Raw genomic sequence first — 15,850 nt, forward strand, 5'->3', positions numbered from 1 at the left:
AGACTGTGTTCTTCTCTGGGAAGAACTTATGTTTATTTGATACAGGCTGCTTTGTACTAATTATCAACATATTCTTAATTTGGTTTCAGCTATTTGGATGGCTCTTTTGCAAAGTACATCCTGGTGCTGTTGTTTTTGCTGTCTTAGCAGCAATGTCAATACAGGGTTCAGCAAATCTACAAACCCAATGGAATATTGTAGGGGAATTCAGCAATTTGCCACAAGAAGAACTTATAGAATGGATCAAATACAGTACTAAACCAGGTAAGTTTCCCTCACGGTTTCATATGCCCCTGCAAAATCTTAAACCCAACTTACTTCCAGTGGCCTTACTCTAAGTAGTATTGCTTCTAGATTATTCAGAAAAAGAGAGATGTCAATCTTACTTAAATGGTTTGCCAAGGAAATGTTATATATATTTTCTTAGTAATCTGTTTTGCTATTTTCCTTAAATACCAATGTTTTTTCAAAATTTATCCAAGATTTTACATTGCGAGATTTAAAATAATTTTTGTTGTGCTTATTTTCCTAATGAGTTTTTAATCTTAGTCCTGCACATTCCTCCTTGAAATGAACTCATGGAGTATGGCATTTTATCCAAGGGAGATTTTGTTGTCTGAGTATCAAATGACTGAATTTTAAATCATTTTCCAGGATCCCTTGGTGCTATAAAACTTTCCTAGCCAATTTGATACTTCTTTCCCAGGGGCAGGAAAGATTTCTAAGACATTACAAAAACAAACAAACAAAGAAAACCCCAGAAATCCTCAGTGATGAAATGAGGAGGCTCTAACTTCCCAAGAAAATTGTTTACCCAGGCCAGGTTGCTGATAGCCATTTTTCCAACTTCAGTCTGGTTCTTCCATTGAATCTTTAAGTCGTGAACCTCTCTGGGCCTCCGTTTTTTCACCTGGGAAGTGATTGAGTTGACCCAGAAGGAGACCCTTGTGACACTCACTGAGTCTCCTGAGACGTTCTTTCCTGCTTTGCAGACGCGGTGTTTGCGGGTGCCATGCCCACAATGGCGAGTGTTAAACTCTCTGCACTTCGGCCCATTGTGAATCATCCACATTATGAAGATGCAGGTTTAAGGTTAGTACACAGTTCTCATGTTGCCCAAAACAAATTTCCCACACAAATAGTGAGTGAGGGAACCAGCAAGATAACGAGGCTGTGGTGAATGGGGATTTATAGAGTTAGGGGAGAAAACAAGGCTGAAATAAGAGGGCTGAGTTCGATACAAACTGGTAAGGCTCCACAGGGCAATAAATCTACAACCTTTTCTGCCTTTTGTACGAGGCAGTAAAATGAAATCATAGTGTGTCCTTTTTCTCCAGGTGAGCAGGGCTGCAAGCCACCTAGGTTCTTGTTAGTCATCACCGTCCTTGTGCTCCCCAGAAGATTCATTAGCCTCTAGCTTTTATTAAGGTGCCCTTTGGCTATTTTTTCTTGAATTCTCAAGAGTCAGTTGAAATGGAATCTCATTCAAAGAAGATTTTATTCTGATTTTCACCTGTGTAGCCTACTAGAATGATCTTGGTTTTTGTTTTTTACTACTTTTCATAAGTTAGAGTATTGTGTTCTCTTTTAAAAAGGACATAGATTTAATTTTCATACAGTTTCTGGGGCTAGGTCAAGCTATCCCTGTCACTGGGTGACTCCTCTTAATGTATTGTTTGTGTAACGGTGAGACATACATTTTATAAATAAAAAAACTTTTTCATTAAAAAACCAATTTCCGCAAGCTTATTTCCAGAGCAGTTGTGTGGAATTGGTTTAGTTTTTTTTTTTTTTTTTTTTTTTTTTTTGTGTGTGTGTGTTTTAATCTAGGACCAAAATGGAGAGCCATTTATGCCAGTTATTGTTGCTATTGAAGTCGGGACTGTGTTGCAGCTCTAGTGTGGTGGCCGTGTATCTGTGGCCCACCCTGCCCACACACAGCACGCCTCACTCTAATGTATGATAGAGTTATGGAGAATACGAGACAAAAACAAACGAGCCAATGAACAAAGAGACTAAGTTTGGAAAGGAAGGGGTTCATCAAAGTGCATCTCTTCTCCCAGGACTCTTGTGCAGCTTCTAAATGTACTTTTGACCTCCCTGGGGCCCCTGAGCAGCAACTCTGAGAAGAAAGTTCTCTTGACCTGACTCTTCTGTAGACTCTTCCTTCCTGTTCCGTTCAGTGCTTTTTTCCAAGTGCGTTGACTGCATCCTTTTAATCTTGAAACTCTTTTGCCCAATTATTTTTCTTTAAAGAGCCAGAACGAAAATAGTTTACTCAATGTATAGTCGAAAAGCAGCTGAAGAAGTGAAGCGAGAATTGATAAAATTACAAGTGAATTATTACATTCTGGAAGAGTCCTGGTGTATAAGAAGATCCAAGTGAGTATTCAACACAGTTAATATTTTATATGCATAAGACATGAAAAATTAATTCAGTCTTATGGAAGTGCTTTACTAGTCGTATGTGTGAGATATATATAACATTTAGCAAAGTATAAGTGGAAAGAACTTTTTAGATCATTTTTTGAATTGCAAGTTTTTCTTTTCTGGTCATTACGGATATGTTTCTTTTATAATGATTTGCATGTGTATCCAACCATAAAGGTATTATATTGGTACTGATTGATAATTTCCCAAATCGCTCATATTTGCCTGCGATGTTTTTAAAAACTTTTATTTAAAGTTGGATGTATTCTCTTTTAAAAAGACTTGCAGAGTCTGAAACCAAATAATGGAGAGTCTCATTGTAATGAAGTCAGACAGACAGCTAAGAGTCAGAGCCTCCTTTGTGCACACCACGTCTCTGCACGTCACGCCGTGCCCCGTGAGAGACGGGCCCCCTCCCGGCGTCCCCTTACAGTGACACTTCTTTTGTGCTGTTTCACATCTTATTTGAGTGGGAAAACAATTAACTTTACTGTGACCCACATTTTCCTGGCTTTATAGTTTTTAAAACTATTTCCACAGAGAAGTTCACTAAGCAGAGTATAGCAGAGGTTAGTAAGATCATAAAAGCAAATATGACTTGTAAAGGTGACTGTTTAGAGATGTTGTACCTCGGTGACTACACACAGATGACTGTAGCTTCTTGCTGTTAAAATACCAAAGTGCTGGATCCATGAGGAGCACAGACATGAGCAGTTTCATTAGAAAATAAGAGTATTTATGGAGAACGATTATTTTTAAAATTCTCACTACTCTTTAAACAGAAGCCTTCAGGAGGCTGCTCTATTTGTGGCTTGATCATTTGTGGCTTATTCGCCATGTATTTCAGTGATACAAAAGGGTGTTAAGACAAAATAATTAAATATTGATTCAGGAGTGAAAATAGTTCTGTGACATAGCCCACAAGGAAACTCAAACAACTGTTGATTACTGAATGATTTTCCAATGCATATGTCCCAAGTGACTTGAATTTAATCAAGATCTATATAAAATGTTTATGTTCTTAGAGTCATAATTTAGAAAATGTTTTATGTCCTTATAAACAGAAGAGAATACATATGAAATTCATATACCCACTTTTAATTAACTTTGTTACATAAATTTAGAATAAAGAAGTCATAAGCATCTCTCATAACAATTTTATGAGGATATTGTAATAAAGGAATGGTAGGCTGACATTTGCGATTAGAAGAACTTGCAAGAAAAACTTCTTGTCAGAGATTTCCACCAGCATTGTGATCTTTATTGCCAAGGGCTTTGCTCCCCAGTTCGATTATCATCCTGAGGCACTTATAGGTTACTGGAACATAAAAATAATGTTTTATGACCTTTTTGTTCCCATGCTGATGATGAGCCTTGATTCAAGATTCTTCATTTCTTCCCCCAGATCTTGCATAGTATTTTAAATATGTGTAAATCGCAGAGATTGGGGCGCTTTATATTCTTTTTTTTTATTTAGTTTTTCTTTTACGCTTATTTATTTTTTGAGAGACACAGAGAGACAGAGCACAAGTTGGGTAGGGGCAGAGAGAGAGAATCCGAAGCAGGCTCCAGGCTCCGAGCTGTCAGCACAGAGCCTGACGTGGGCCTCGAACTCACAAACCGTGAGATCACGACCCGAACCGAAGTTGGACACTTAACCAACTGAGCCACCCAGGCGCACCAAAGGCATTTTATATTCTAAGATGTTGATGGAACTCCTTGGATGTGCATTGCTGTAGTAGTCTCATGTTCTGATGGGCAGATTACTGTTTTATACACAAGAAGGGAAGAAAGACAAATTTAGGAAGTATGGCAACAAATCTTGCTCACTAAACAAGGTCAGCAGTAAATTCACTGGCTTTGGATCCTCTCCATTTAGCGCCCACTTCTGGGCACCAAGACTGAGAGTTTGGGGTGGGAGTGCGTGCTCGATCTTCCTGTCTGGATCTTGACTTGCCCCTGTTGTGTTTTTCCGGCAGGAGTGGAGAGAAGGAGGCTAAAGAAGTGACTTTCTCTAATCTGTTTTCCTCACTCAGTAACTAAAACAGCACTCTCCTTTTACTACAGGATTTAAGCCAGACTGATACTAAATCTCAGGAAACCTTAGACAGGTGCACTCTGCTTAAACCTTGAAACAAAACACAAGCTGTGCTTTCTGTTTTGCCAGGGAAGCAAATGGGGAACTCAGAAGAGGAAAGGGAATAAGGACTAATATTTAGTGCAGTCGGAAGACTGCATTTCTTGACAGAACTTTCTACCAGAACTAGGTAGAAATGCCTTTAATGCCTTGGCCCCCACTGTCCATTTCAGTTATGCCTGAGACATTTGTAGGTTACTGGAAGAGAAAAATTTGTCAGAACAGGGGGAGTAAATGGAGAACTCAAAGAAAAGGAAGAAGAAAAGGAAGAGGGACCTAATATTTATCTAGCACTTAATCTGTGTCCAGCATGTTGGTGAGCCCTACATTTATGTGGTCTCATTACCAGTGGCTTTATTTTTAATTTTTGTTTTATAAAGTTTCTTTATTTTTGAGAGAGAGAGAGGTGGAGAGAGGGGGACAGAGGATCCAACGTGGGCTCTACGCTGGCAGCAGAGAGCCCAGTGCAGGGCTCATACTTACTAACCATGAGATCATGACCTGAACCAAAGTCAGATGCTCAGCTGGCTGAGCTACCCAGGCGCCCCACCAGTGGCTTTAATTGTGTGGCTTGATTATTCCTTAAATACTTGACACCCCATGTTCAAATACAAGTACGAAAATATACTCAAATGCAAGTTGTAGATGAGTTTTTAATTAACTATTTTCTTCTCAGTTCTCTGCTTTCTATCTCATTAATTCCGATAATAGAGTTGACATAAAATTAAAACACATGAATTCAGAAGAAAATTATTCCCATTTTCAATAATGCTATTTAAAGACCTCGCTGGCTGACTTGGGGGAGCTCCAGTACACGCAGATAAGTACTAAAGGATGTTACACTCAGGCAGACAGAGCTCACAAAGGCAGCTCTTACCTTCTCTTTTTCCTGCAAACAGTTGAGCTCAGGAACTGGGTAGTTTTCTACTGCCTGTATGTTTCGCTCTCTACTACCCATGGCCTGCAGTGTGGCAACAGTTTGTCCTTGGCATGTGTCAGAAAATTAAATGGCTTAGAAAACCTAACCGCTCTCATTTTATCATATATGCTCGGTGTTGGTAGAATCTAGTGAACAGCCTTCGTGGGAACACTCACTGGGAGATAATGTGATAGAGGCAAAGTGAAAATTGTGTAGCCCTGTGATGTGATAATAGTGCTGCTTCTAGAAGTTTAACTTGCAGTTGGGGCACCTGGGGGGCTCAGTCAGTTAAGTGTCCGACTTTGGCTAAGGTCATGATCTCATGGTTTGTGGGTTTGAGCCCCGCATCGGGCTCTGTGCTCACAGCTCAGATCCTGGAGCCTGCTTCAGATTCTGCGTCTCCCTCTCTCTCTACTCTTCCCCTGCTTGCACTCTGTCTTCTCTCTCTCAAAAATAGATAAACATTAAAAATAATTTTTAATATAGCTTGCAGAAAGATATAGGCACAAGAATGTTTATATCAATGTCATTTTATAATGGCAAAATGAGAAACAAAATATCTACCCATAAAAGAGTGGCTAATTAATAGGTGTACTAGCAACTATTAAAAAGAATGAAGTAGGTCTTTAGGTACTGAGGTAGGAAAATGGCCACATTTTATTGTTAAGTGAAGAGTTCCAGAATAATCTCTTGTTTGTAAAAGCAGCCCAGGAGCATCTGTATACATAAATCTGTCCATTCCTATATTTGTATGTGTGTGTCTGAAGTTGGATTAAAAAGGTCTAGCTGAGGGTTGCCTGGGTGGCTCAGTCGGTTAAGCGTCCAATTCCTGGTTTCAGCTCAGGTCATGATCTTGCGGTTCATGAGTTCAAGCCCCACATCAGGCTCTGTGCTGATAGTATGGAACCTGCTTGGGATTCTCTCTCCCTCTCTCTCCCTGCCCCTGCCCCACTCACTCTCTCTGTTTCTCTCTCCCTGTCTGTCTCTCTCTCTCTCAAAAATAAATAAATGCACTTAAAAAAATTTAAATGGGTGTAGCAGAATGTATGCTGGATTGTTTACACAGGTCACCTCTGAGAAATGGCTTTGGAAGTGACAGTGACTTTCATTTTTTTATTTTTGATAGGCCTATATTTTGACACTTTTTGGATGATTAGTCAGTTTCAAATTAAAGATGTTATTGAGAAGAAAAAGGCATGTGCTTCTTGCCCCATAGTAGAGGTAGGGAAGCGGGGCTGCACTTGGGGATTAAAAAGACATGTTGGAAATGTTTCTTTCTCTTAAAGTGAAGCAGCTATGACAAAACATAAGCTGTTGTCAGTTCTCTATAATTATTCTGTATTGTGTATTTTTCTGTTTTTGTTTGTTTGTTTGTTTGTTTTAATTTCTCAAATAGCACATAGGAGATTGTGAACTCCCTTTTGCCCTTTTTGTTTTTGTTGATATTTTCCCAGAGTCCAAGCCAGTTGTCTTAGAGGAAACGTCCCATGTCTGGATTTGTCTAATTCCTTCCTTGTGATTAGATTCAGTTTGGCAAATTGTGGCAAGATTATGGACATCAGAGGGGTTGTATACTTTGTATTGTGTCACATCAGGAGGTAGAGATCACTTTGTTCTATCATTGGTCATGCTAAGTTTGATCACCTGATCTCTCTATATTAAGGAGGCACATCTCCTATAGAATTAATAGGAAATCTGTAAAGATACTTAGAGGCCATTTGTTTATCCTCTTTCTCAACAACCTTTCACCAGATAGTTCTTGCATCCAGTTTTGACTCTTGCCTGAATCCATTATTACATTGGTGATTGTAAAACAGGTAATATAGATTTGAAAGTAGTATGCCAGGTACTGATCAATAGGGGTAAGGATGGATTTGACAAATAATAAATCATATGGGACACCTGGGTGGCTCAGTCGGTTGAGTGTAGACTTTGGCTCAGGTCATGATCTTATGGTTTGTGGGTTCGAGCCCCTCATCGGGCTTTGTACTGATGGCTCAGAGCCTTCTTCAGATTCTCTGTCTCCCTCTCTCCCTGCCCTCTCTTGCTCACTCTCTCAAAAATCAATAAACATTAAAAAAAAATTGCTTTAAATAAGAATGTCCCTAGAGTTGCTGGGCTATCTATATGGAAAAAATTAAAATTAAATCTGCCTCACACCATACAGAAAGATTAATTCCAGATGAGTTATAAGTCTAGCTGTGAAAAGCAGACTCTAAAAGTTTCACAGAAGAACACAATGCATACTCTCATGATATGTTATAGGGAAGGATTCCTTAAACAAGACATAGAAATCATAAGTCCTAAAGAAAACACTGACATTTTGGAATATAATAACATAAAAATCTCAATGTAACAAAAGCCAAAAAGAAAAAAGAAATCTGTGAACCCTAGTGAAAGCCAGCAGTTATATCTATAACACTGCTTTAGATTTAAAATAAATGTTAAAGCCATCTGCAGAAGTTATTGGGACTGATACCACATAATATCAATTTCACTTCTGTTCTTCATAAACTATATTGCTTTTAAAATTTAATTGTGCATTTAGCTAAAGACTTGAACTGAACACCACTGGGTTTTCTTTAAGTTGACTCATTCTAAGAGACAATAGTGGGAAGTTGCATAAATGTGAACTAAGCATATCTGCCAATTATAATTTTTAAGTCAATATAACATATTACCTCTGTCTGTGTTCTGGGCACGGTGCTAACTAGGTACAGTCTTTCTCTCTGAGTCCTCATAACCCATACCCACATCATGGTTATTCCCCATTTGACAAATCTGGAGAGAGACTGTGAGCTCTCCAACACCACATCCTTGCTAAGCCAACTGTTGCAGAATTGAAGCAAGATCTGTCTTACCCCACCACCTGCATTCATGTATTTTGTACATCTGTTTCCTTCTTTATAGTCCACTTGCTGCGTTCACCTTGTTCTAAAGAGAATTTATGGCAGCTTAAATAAATATAGATAACTATAACAGGATTTTTTAAACTAAGTGAATTTACATAGAAAAAATGAAACGAGGGCAGGAATAGAAAAAGTGTGCTCTGCTTCATCTGCCGTGTATCATGTACTTTGATTTTTAATCGGTACGTTAATTTTTCTAGGCCTGGGTGCAGTATGCCTGAAATTTGGGATGTGGAAGACCCTGCTAATGCTGGGAAACCGCCCTTATGTAACCTCCTGGTGAAGGATTCCAAGCCACACTTCACCACTGTATTCCAGAACAGTGTTTACAAGGTCTTAGAAGTTATAGAAGAGTGACTGCTGCCTACAGAGAAGTACATCAGTAATGGTTTTAATGTTTTGCTAATAATTCATGCCTTGTTTTTAATTCAGATCCCAAAAACTTTTATAGGTAACTGTTTTCAAATAGAAAACATTTCGTGTGGTCAATTTGAATGTCGTTCTGATTGTAAAGATACTTAACACCTTAATCAGTTGGTTACTATTTCAATGCACCCCTTAAAATTTGCTATGCAAATGAGTATATGTTTGTACCTGACTTAAATATTTGTTCTAAAGTGAGCGAGCAAAGCTACTTGTGTAAAAAACATGATGGCTCATGGCAAGGATGATATGAAAGTATCATGAGCTCTGAACTATGTAGGGGCTGATTTTAGTTTATGGACTATTGATGCCCCTTGCTTCTTTTTCTGCCTCTTGCTCTCGTCTTTTGGACATTTCAGTGATTGTCATAAGCTCCTCAGTCGTGTCGGCCCCTGTCATCAGCTTCCGTGAGAGCACATGGGGCAGACATGGGTATTTGCAATGTGGAATTATCTGTTGATTTCACTTCTTCACATTCTGCTGTGTCTTGTTGCTCTTGTTAATGAAGCATTTTCTGCCCATTACTAATCCAGATTCTTGGACCTAGTGGTCAGGACCAAATTCTTCTAACCACCAACCATGTGACAGCGTGTCTGCTCTCTCTCCTTCTCTCCCGCTTTCTCTCCCAGCATTCTTTGTCAAATAAGTGTTATTTACTCCTTTAGTTGCTTAGAAAGTACTTATTCTTGGTTAAAAAAATTTAACAGTTGTGTATGTTTCTCATTTTTAGTATTATTCAGATGTTTATACTTTAATACCTTTAAACCATTGACAGAATTTTTCATGTTTAATTGTAGTTTTAAGAACCACTATTTTGAATGACTCAAATGTAGTGCATTTGAGTAGGCATAGTTTACAGTGGAATAGTAGATGTAGTATGTGTAGTTTTTCTTTTACTATTAAGATACAATAAAACGTGACTAATTTTTCTGTCGGAAAAGTAAATGAATAACGAGAAGTGAATGGAGTTTTTATATTTTACTTTTTAAATTGCCTGTCTTTAGTAAGACAAAGCCTTAAGCCTTATGTTATAATTTTGATCCCCAAAACTATCATTTCAGTACAAAGGAATGAATATATTCAGCCTTGCTCTTTATTTTTTTTCCCTTCCTATTTATTTTTATTTTGAAAGAGTCCCCAACCTGCTCTGAATTCCTACTATGAATTTTTGTTTCTTAGAAGTTAATTTGTGTGAAATGAGATTCTTCAAAACAGCGAATCCTCATAGTTCTGAGAAACGGTTTTAAGATTTTAAATTCTAAGCAAACCATGACTCTGACGGACTACACATTTAATTATACAGTGTTCTCTTTATTAACCGCAGGCAGATTAACCTCACTGTGGACTGTCCTTGAGACCTGAGTCCTCAGGGATGGCTTCCGGTGCCCACTGCTGGGAGCCACTGAAGAGCTGTTCCCTTTCTGCCTTCTCACCAGAGCCCAAGGACGAGCCTGGTCTGGGGGAAGCACTAGCTTGCTTAGAGCAGACAGCTGCAAGGACAGCCTGGGCTGGCGAGCGTGCAGCCCCCGGCCTGCCTCAGAGCCCGCCTTCCCGGGGAGCCTCCTTCCGGCCGGAGCTTCTGTGCCAGTGTCTTCAGGTGCCCGCCCCCTCCTCCTCGCTTGCTGGGTGACTTTTATTTCTTGGGCTTTTTGCCAGTTTCAGAAAATAGGGAAGCAGCTGGGGAGTTGTGGACTGGGAGTAGAATTTGAGCAATGATGCAGCAATCCAGAAAAATGGCAAGAGGGCACCTGAGGCCGAGGTGGCTGAGGGTCGCGGTGGGAGGGAGGAGGGAAGCGTGCTCCGCTCTGTGACTGTTCTGCACCAAATATGGCTGTTTTGTACCTCCAGCGGTTACAGGTTTTTAAAAATTGTACTTTCAAAGCCATTCTTTATCCTCCCCACCCTCCGATAATTCCCTTCCCAATAAGTTCCCGTGTAATGATTGGAGATTCTGTACAGGAAAAACATGAAAGTACTGTTTTGATTGTTTCGTATGCTGGGAAAAGTTAAAAGTGGTCAAGTTAGTTTTTTTTTTCTTCCCCACCCCCAAAGAATCCTTTTGTAATGGCATTTATTAACGTGACTCCACCAGCAAGCTATGATTATATTTTAAGCCCGTGAGTTTCGAACAGAGGCCTTGGGCTGCCCTGCACACTCAGCCTTGGTCACATCTGGTAGCAGCCGGTGCTGTAGATTATAAATATCTTTTATGGCAAAGTAGAATAGTAGTAGTTTCGATATACATGACAAAACAGTATTAAAGCTCAGTATTTTACTCATTTTTAGCATTAAAAATATTTTTGCTTTAGTGTGAGGAAGGTAAGGATGGGCAGAGAGGCGATAAAAATAGCTGTTGCCGTGACAAAAAAGAAACAAACAAAGTTGGGGCAGGATTTCTGTGAGATAAGCCTCTAAAACTGCTTAGCAGAAGAAGGATTGTATTAAACTAGAACAATGATACTAAGGAGAACATGAAAGGATGTATCAGGAATAAAGTGATATTGCATAGAAGCATTGTATTTTTATGAATTTTATGCCAGTCGTTTTACATGTACTATGTATGTTAAATAAAAAAGATCATGAAAAGTATAGAAGGTGGGTTTTTTTAATTATTATTTTCATCTCTGCCTTGACTGTTGTTGACATGTTCAGCCTCATTCTCTATAGTCAGATAACCATGAACTCGTTTGTGGGAGACTGCAGTCCTGAATAATGGGGAAGGGACATAACACTGGGGTCCGTGAAGCCACCAACAAAGAGGAGTAAGCAGCTTCACGGACCCCAGTGTTATATAACTGGGGTTACCCATACTCTTCTTCTATTTATGCTGTTACAGGTTCACATTACTTTATCATTTACATCAAGGGACACAATAATTCTTTAAAACGATCGTTTGGGGATAACTTTAGAGCTGCTGAAAGCATTTTCTCATACATTAAACAATAGTTTGGTCTCATGATATTTCCTAAACTATAGCTCCATGTTCTTGCTTGATACAAGCATCAGCTTTGTCTGTTTATTTATTTATTTAGTTGGCTGGAGGAAAGGCAGTTTAGTTCACATTCTCTGACATCCTGGGGGAGTGTTCACTGGAATGCGGCGTTCTCAAATGGAGTGGGCATCAGAATCACCTGGAGGGTTTGTTAAAACGATTGCTGCACCCTGCCTCAGGTTTCTGATTCAGTTGACCTGAGGACCCGAGGTGGTTGTACGGTCTGAATGTTTGTTTCCCCCCCAAAACTCATATGTTGAAATCCTGACACCCGAGGTGATGGCATTAGGAGGTGGGACACTTGGGAGGTGATGAGATCATGAGGGTGGAGCCCTCATGAATGGGATTAGTGCCACTGTAAAAGAATTCCAAGAAAGCTCCCTTGGATCTTTTCACGTTGTGAGGGTATAGCTACAAGGTGCCATCTGTGAACCAGGAAATGGGCTCTCATCAGACACTGGATTAGCTGGAGACTTGATCTTGGACTTTCAGCCTCTAGAACTATGAGGAATGAATTTCTGTTCTTTATAAGATAACTCAAGGGGGATTAAACAGGTGAGTCCCCAGAATTTATATTTCTAACCATTTCTCAAGTAATGCTGATGCTGTTGGTCCAAGGACCGTACTTGAGAACTGCTGCTCTAATGGATTGCAAAAGACTATTTGGATGACTGGCCTCTAGAGGGCGCTCCGTTCTTGACAGCATTTATCCCACCCTGACAGGCTAGAGGGTCCCTATATTGGAAACTGAATTGTGTAGAGCCTCTTCTTTGTCTTTTAGGGGGCATTGCTTTCAACAGAACTTGCAAGGAGCAAAGAACAGATAAGGTAGTTTTTAACCAGAACATCAATACACATTGTGTTTGCTGAGCAGGTGGCTTATGATCGTTTAAATATTTTGAAGCCATAAACTGTTTCTTTTCAGTTCAGAGATGGAAAAAGTGAAATCCTTTAAAATCGAACTTCTTTTTGTAAAATTACTTTGTCTAGAAGAAAATGGATAAATTCAGTGATGTGTGTGGATTTTAAAACTTCATTTTTCACTTTATTACCTTTGGCCCCAGAAATCTTCACTCTTCTCCCTCTATTAGAGAGCAGTTAAGAACTAGCTTTGAGTCACGGATCACCTGTTTCTCTCTTCTGCCTTCCCTTTCTCCTTCCCCCCAACTAGAAGCTTCTAATTGAAATCAGTAAAATTGTTCCCTATGCAGAAAAAGAGAAGCTGCTTTTAAACTTCATTACATTCTTGAATTGGTCTTTATTTCACAGTACTATATCAGTACAAATACAGTTCTACATTTGGAGTCGAAAAGGACATTAAGGTATAGAAAGGTCTTGAAAGCTCTTTCCTTTTACCTTTCCTCTCATGAGAGAGATTTTAAAATTCTGAGCGAATGTTCAAGTTGAAGACTTTTTCCTGTTAGATTTTGAGTCATTGTAGTGTAATTAAAAGGTAGATTTTTCTTTCTTTTCTTTTCTTTCTTTTCTTTTCTTTTTTTTTTTTTTTGCAAAGAGATTAGGATGGAATTGATATTGGGTCTGCTTTCAAAGGAGCGTTCTCTGTGCTCAATTATCTCTAGCTCAAAATTTTAATTACTTTGAGCAATGTGTTGTCAAAATGACTTTCAAATAAATGGTAGTGCTACCAAGTATTATGTTTACGCAGGCATGTACTTTTTAATTCAACATAATATCATTTCATTGATTTTTAAGTACCTGGGCTTTTTCTGTATGCAAATTTAATACCTTGAAAGAAAGTTCAATGTAGCGAAATTAAGCTCATTCAGTTGTTATGCTGATTGCCCTAAAGCTTTAGTACTCAGCCATTTCTAGAAAGAAATGAAAACAAGAGATGGCCATTTTTAAGTAGATTTGGCATTAGGCCATTAAAAGGGATTTAAAAAAAGAAAAGGTGCCTGAAGTCCAGCCCTTCAGCTCAGTTTTGTGGGCACAGTTCACATCTCTGTCTCTGTCCTGGGTGACGATGCCCTGCACACTGGCCACGCCCCTCGGGTCTTCGCTCTTGGTATCTGCTCCTTGACAAGGCCAGATTCTGAGGCCTCCCTCTTGCCCTAAAACATCCTCCCTAGGAAGTGCAGTTTGGTCATTCTTCAACCCTTTAGATCTGACTTTAAATCCAAATTAGACTTTTTCTAACAAAGCCCCCTTATGGCAGTCATTCCCAAACTTGTGTGCACATTGGAAATTACTTGGGGAGCTTCAGAACTACTGAATCCTTTCTCCCACCCCCAGAGTTTGGGATTTGATCAGTCTACGGTGTGGCCTACGATTTGGAACTTTAAAAAATGCCCAAGTGACATTTTAGAACCTGGCCTCCTTGCCTCACCTCCGGATCCACCCTTTCCGTGTCTCCTCCACTCCACGAAATTAGAAACGGTCAGCAAGTTTCTCTCATATCCACTCTCTTTTATTAATGATGAGGGCCTACTTCTACTTTATTAATCGTGTTGAGTCGACTCCATAAGGAAAAGATTCTGTGTTCAGGTAGAGATAGCTGCCATGGGGTAGGTGGGAGTGGGGCAGCCTATGTGCCACATATTCATAAACCTGGATTAGAGTGTCAGTGAGAAATGAGAATAGAAGAGCAAGAAAATAAGTGAAAAGAAATTCCTTTCCGAATCACTGACAGTGTAATATTAGTGTGGAGAATCATGCTTTCTTCTCTTTCCCTGGACTGTACTTTCTTGATCAGTTTAACTGAAAGATGCAACTCACGTGTCCCCTCCTCTGCGAAGCCTTCCCTGAGGGCCTGCTGCTGAGTGAACTGCCCCCACTGCCCGTGCTCCTGTAACTCAGTGTGTTTATTCCACATATTTAACATGACTTTCTCTACTACACCGTGGCCCTATAGACTGGACTTCTGTCTTACTCCATTCGGAATCTGCAGTGCCTCCTAATACAGTTCCTGGCATGTAGAAATGCTTAATGATTTTTTAAATCGTGCTTTGTCCAACAATGCAGCAAATTCCATATGGCACTAAAAGTTATTTTTTGAACTGTAAGAAATGGAAGAGTATGTACTATAGCTGTGGAGATGAAAAATAAGGACATTCAGAACATCTTCAGATGAGATTAATATCATATATAGGAGAAGAATGTCCTTGACAAACAGCAAAACAAAAATTAACCACAAGACATATTCTCACTAGGTACCTTGATACACTCAGACGCGGCTAGTAACTGAGCTATTCGATAGCAATATGGCAAAGACAGATATGTCTGTCTCCAGAGAGAAGCCTCTTATTGGCCTGGTTTAGGTTGTGTGGCTTAAGATACTATAATGGCTGGTCCTGGGCATATTCACTGCTGGCCGGGAAGCAGAGAACTCTGATTAAGAATTTGGTTAAAGTATGGGAGAGGAAATTTCTAAAAATGGGGAGAGATTGATATGTTGCTGCTGGATGAGGATATTAGACAAGACAAATGACAGTAATACAATATTGTCCTAATTGAGACAGCTAAATTAGAATCCTGGCTCCATCTTTACAAACTTCATGAGATAAGACATGTTTCTTATTTTGAAAATCAGTTTTCTTGTCTTCTAAAAGGATAGGCCTCCTATGGTGGTAATTAAAAACAAGAAAAATAGATGAATTCACAAATACACCTGGAAATTCTAACATGCCTCTCTTAGAAATGCTATAGGGGCGCCTGGGTGGCTTGGTAAGTTAAGCATCTGACTCCTGATTTCAGCTCAGGTCACAATCTCATACTTCATGGGATCAAGCCTGACTTCAGGCTCTGCAGTGACAGTGCAGAGCCTGCTTGGGCTTCTCTCTCTCCTGCTCTCTCTGCCTCTCTCTCTCTCTCTCAAATAAATAAACATTTAAAAATTGATATGTAAGCAGGCAAAAAAAAAAAGTAAAGATATACATAATTTGAGTAATAGGAAAAGCAGTGTTGATCTAACGGTCATATTATAAAACAGCTGCACCGAACAAATGAAGAATACACATTTTATTTAAGCATTGAGACATTGCCAACAATTGACAACAGGGCATGAGTTCCAGAAAGCCATG

General features: G+C 39.4%; 1 protein-coding gene across 5 annotated transcripts in view; it reads left to right on the forward strand.

The window, feature by feature from the left end:
• The window catches only part of DPY19L1 (dpy-19 like C-mannosyltransferase 1), a 105,801-nt gene extending 94,389 nt beyond the window's left edge, over nucleotides 1-11,412 (forward strand). For 3 of the 5 annotated variants that reach the window (XM_058724616.1, XM_058724612.1, XM_058724615.1), the window contains 4 exons: nucleotides 90-264; nucleotides 993-1,092; nucleotides 2,257-2,382; nucleotides 8,596-11,412. In XM_058724616.1, the coding sequence (XP_058580599.1) occupies nucleotides 90-264; nucleotides 993-1,092; nucleotides 2,257-2,382; nucleotides 8,596-8,752 (558 nt within the window). In that variant the 3' untranslated portion in view covers nucleotides 8,753-11,412. The remainder of the gene's footprint in view (nucleotides 1-89; nucleotides 265-992; nucleotides 1,093-2,256; nucleotides 2,383-8,595) is intronic. The other 2 variants (XM_058724613.1, XM_058724614.1) reach the window with 2 other exon arrangements.
• Nucleotides 11,413-15,850: the final 4,438 nt, after the last annotated feature.

Source organism: Neofelis nebulosa, chromosome 4, assembly GCF_028018385.1.
Source record: "Neofelis nebulosa isolate mNeoNeb1 chromosome 4, mNeoNeb1.pri, whole genome shotgun sequence".
Taxonomy (NCBI): domain Eukaryota; kingdom Metazoa; phylum Chordata; class Mammalia; order Carnivora; family Felidae; genus Neofelis; species Neofelis nebulosa.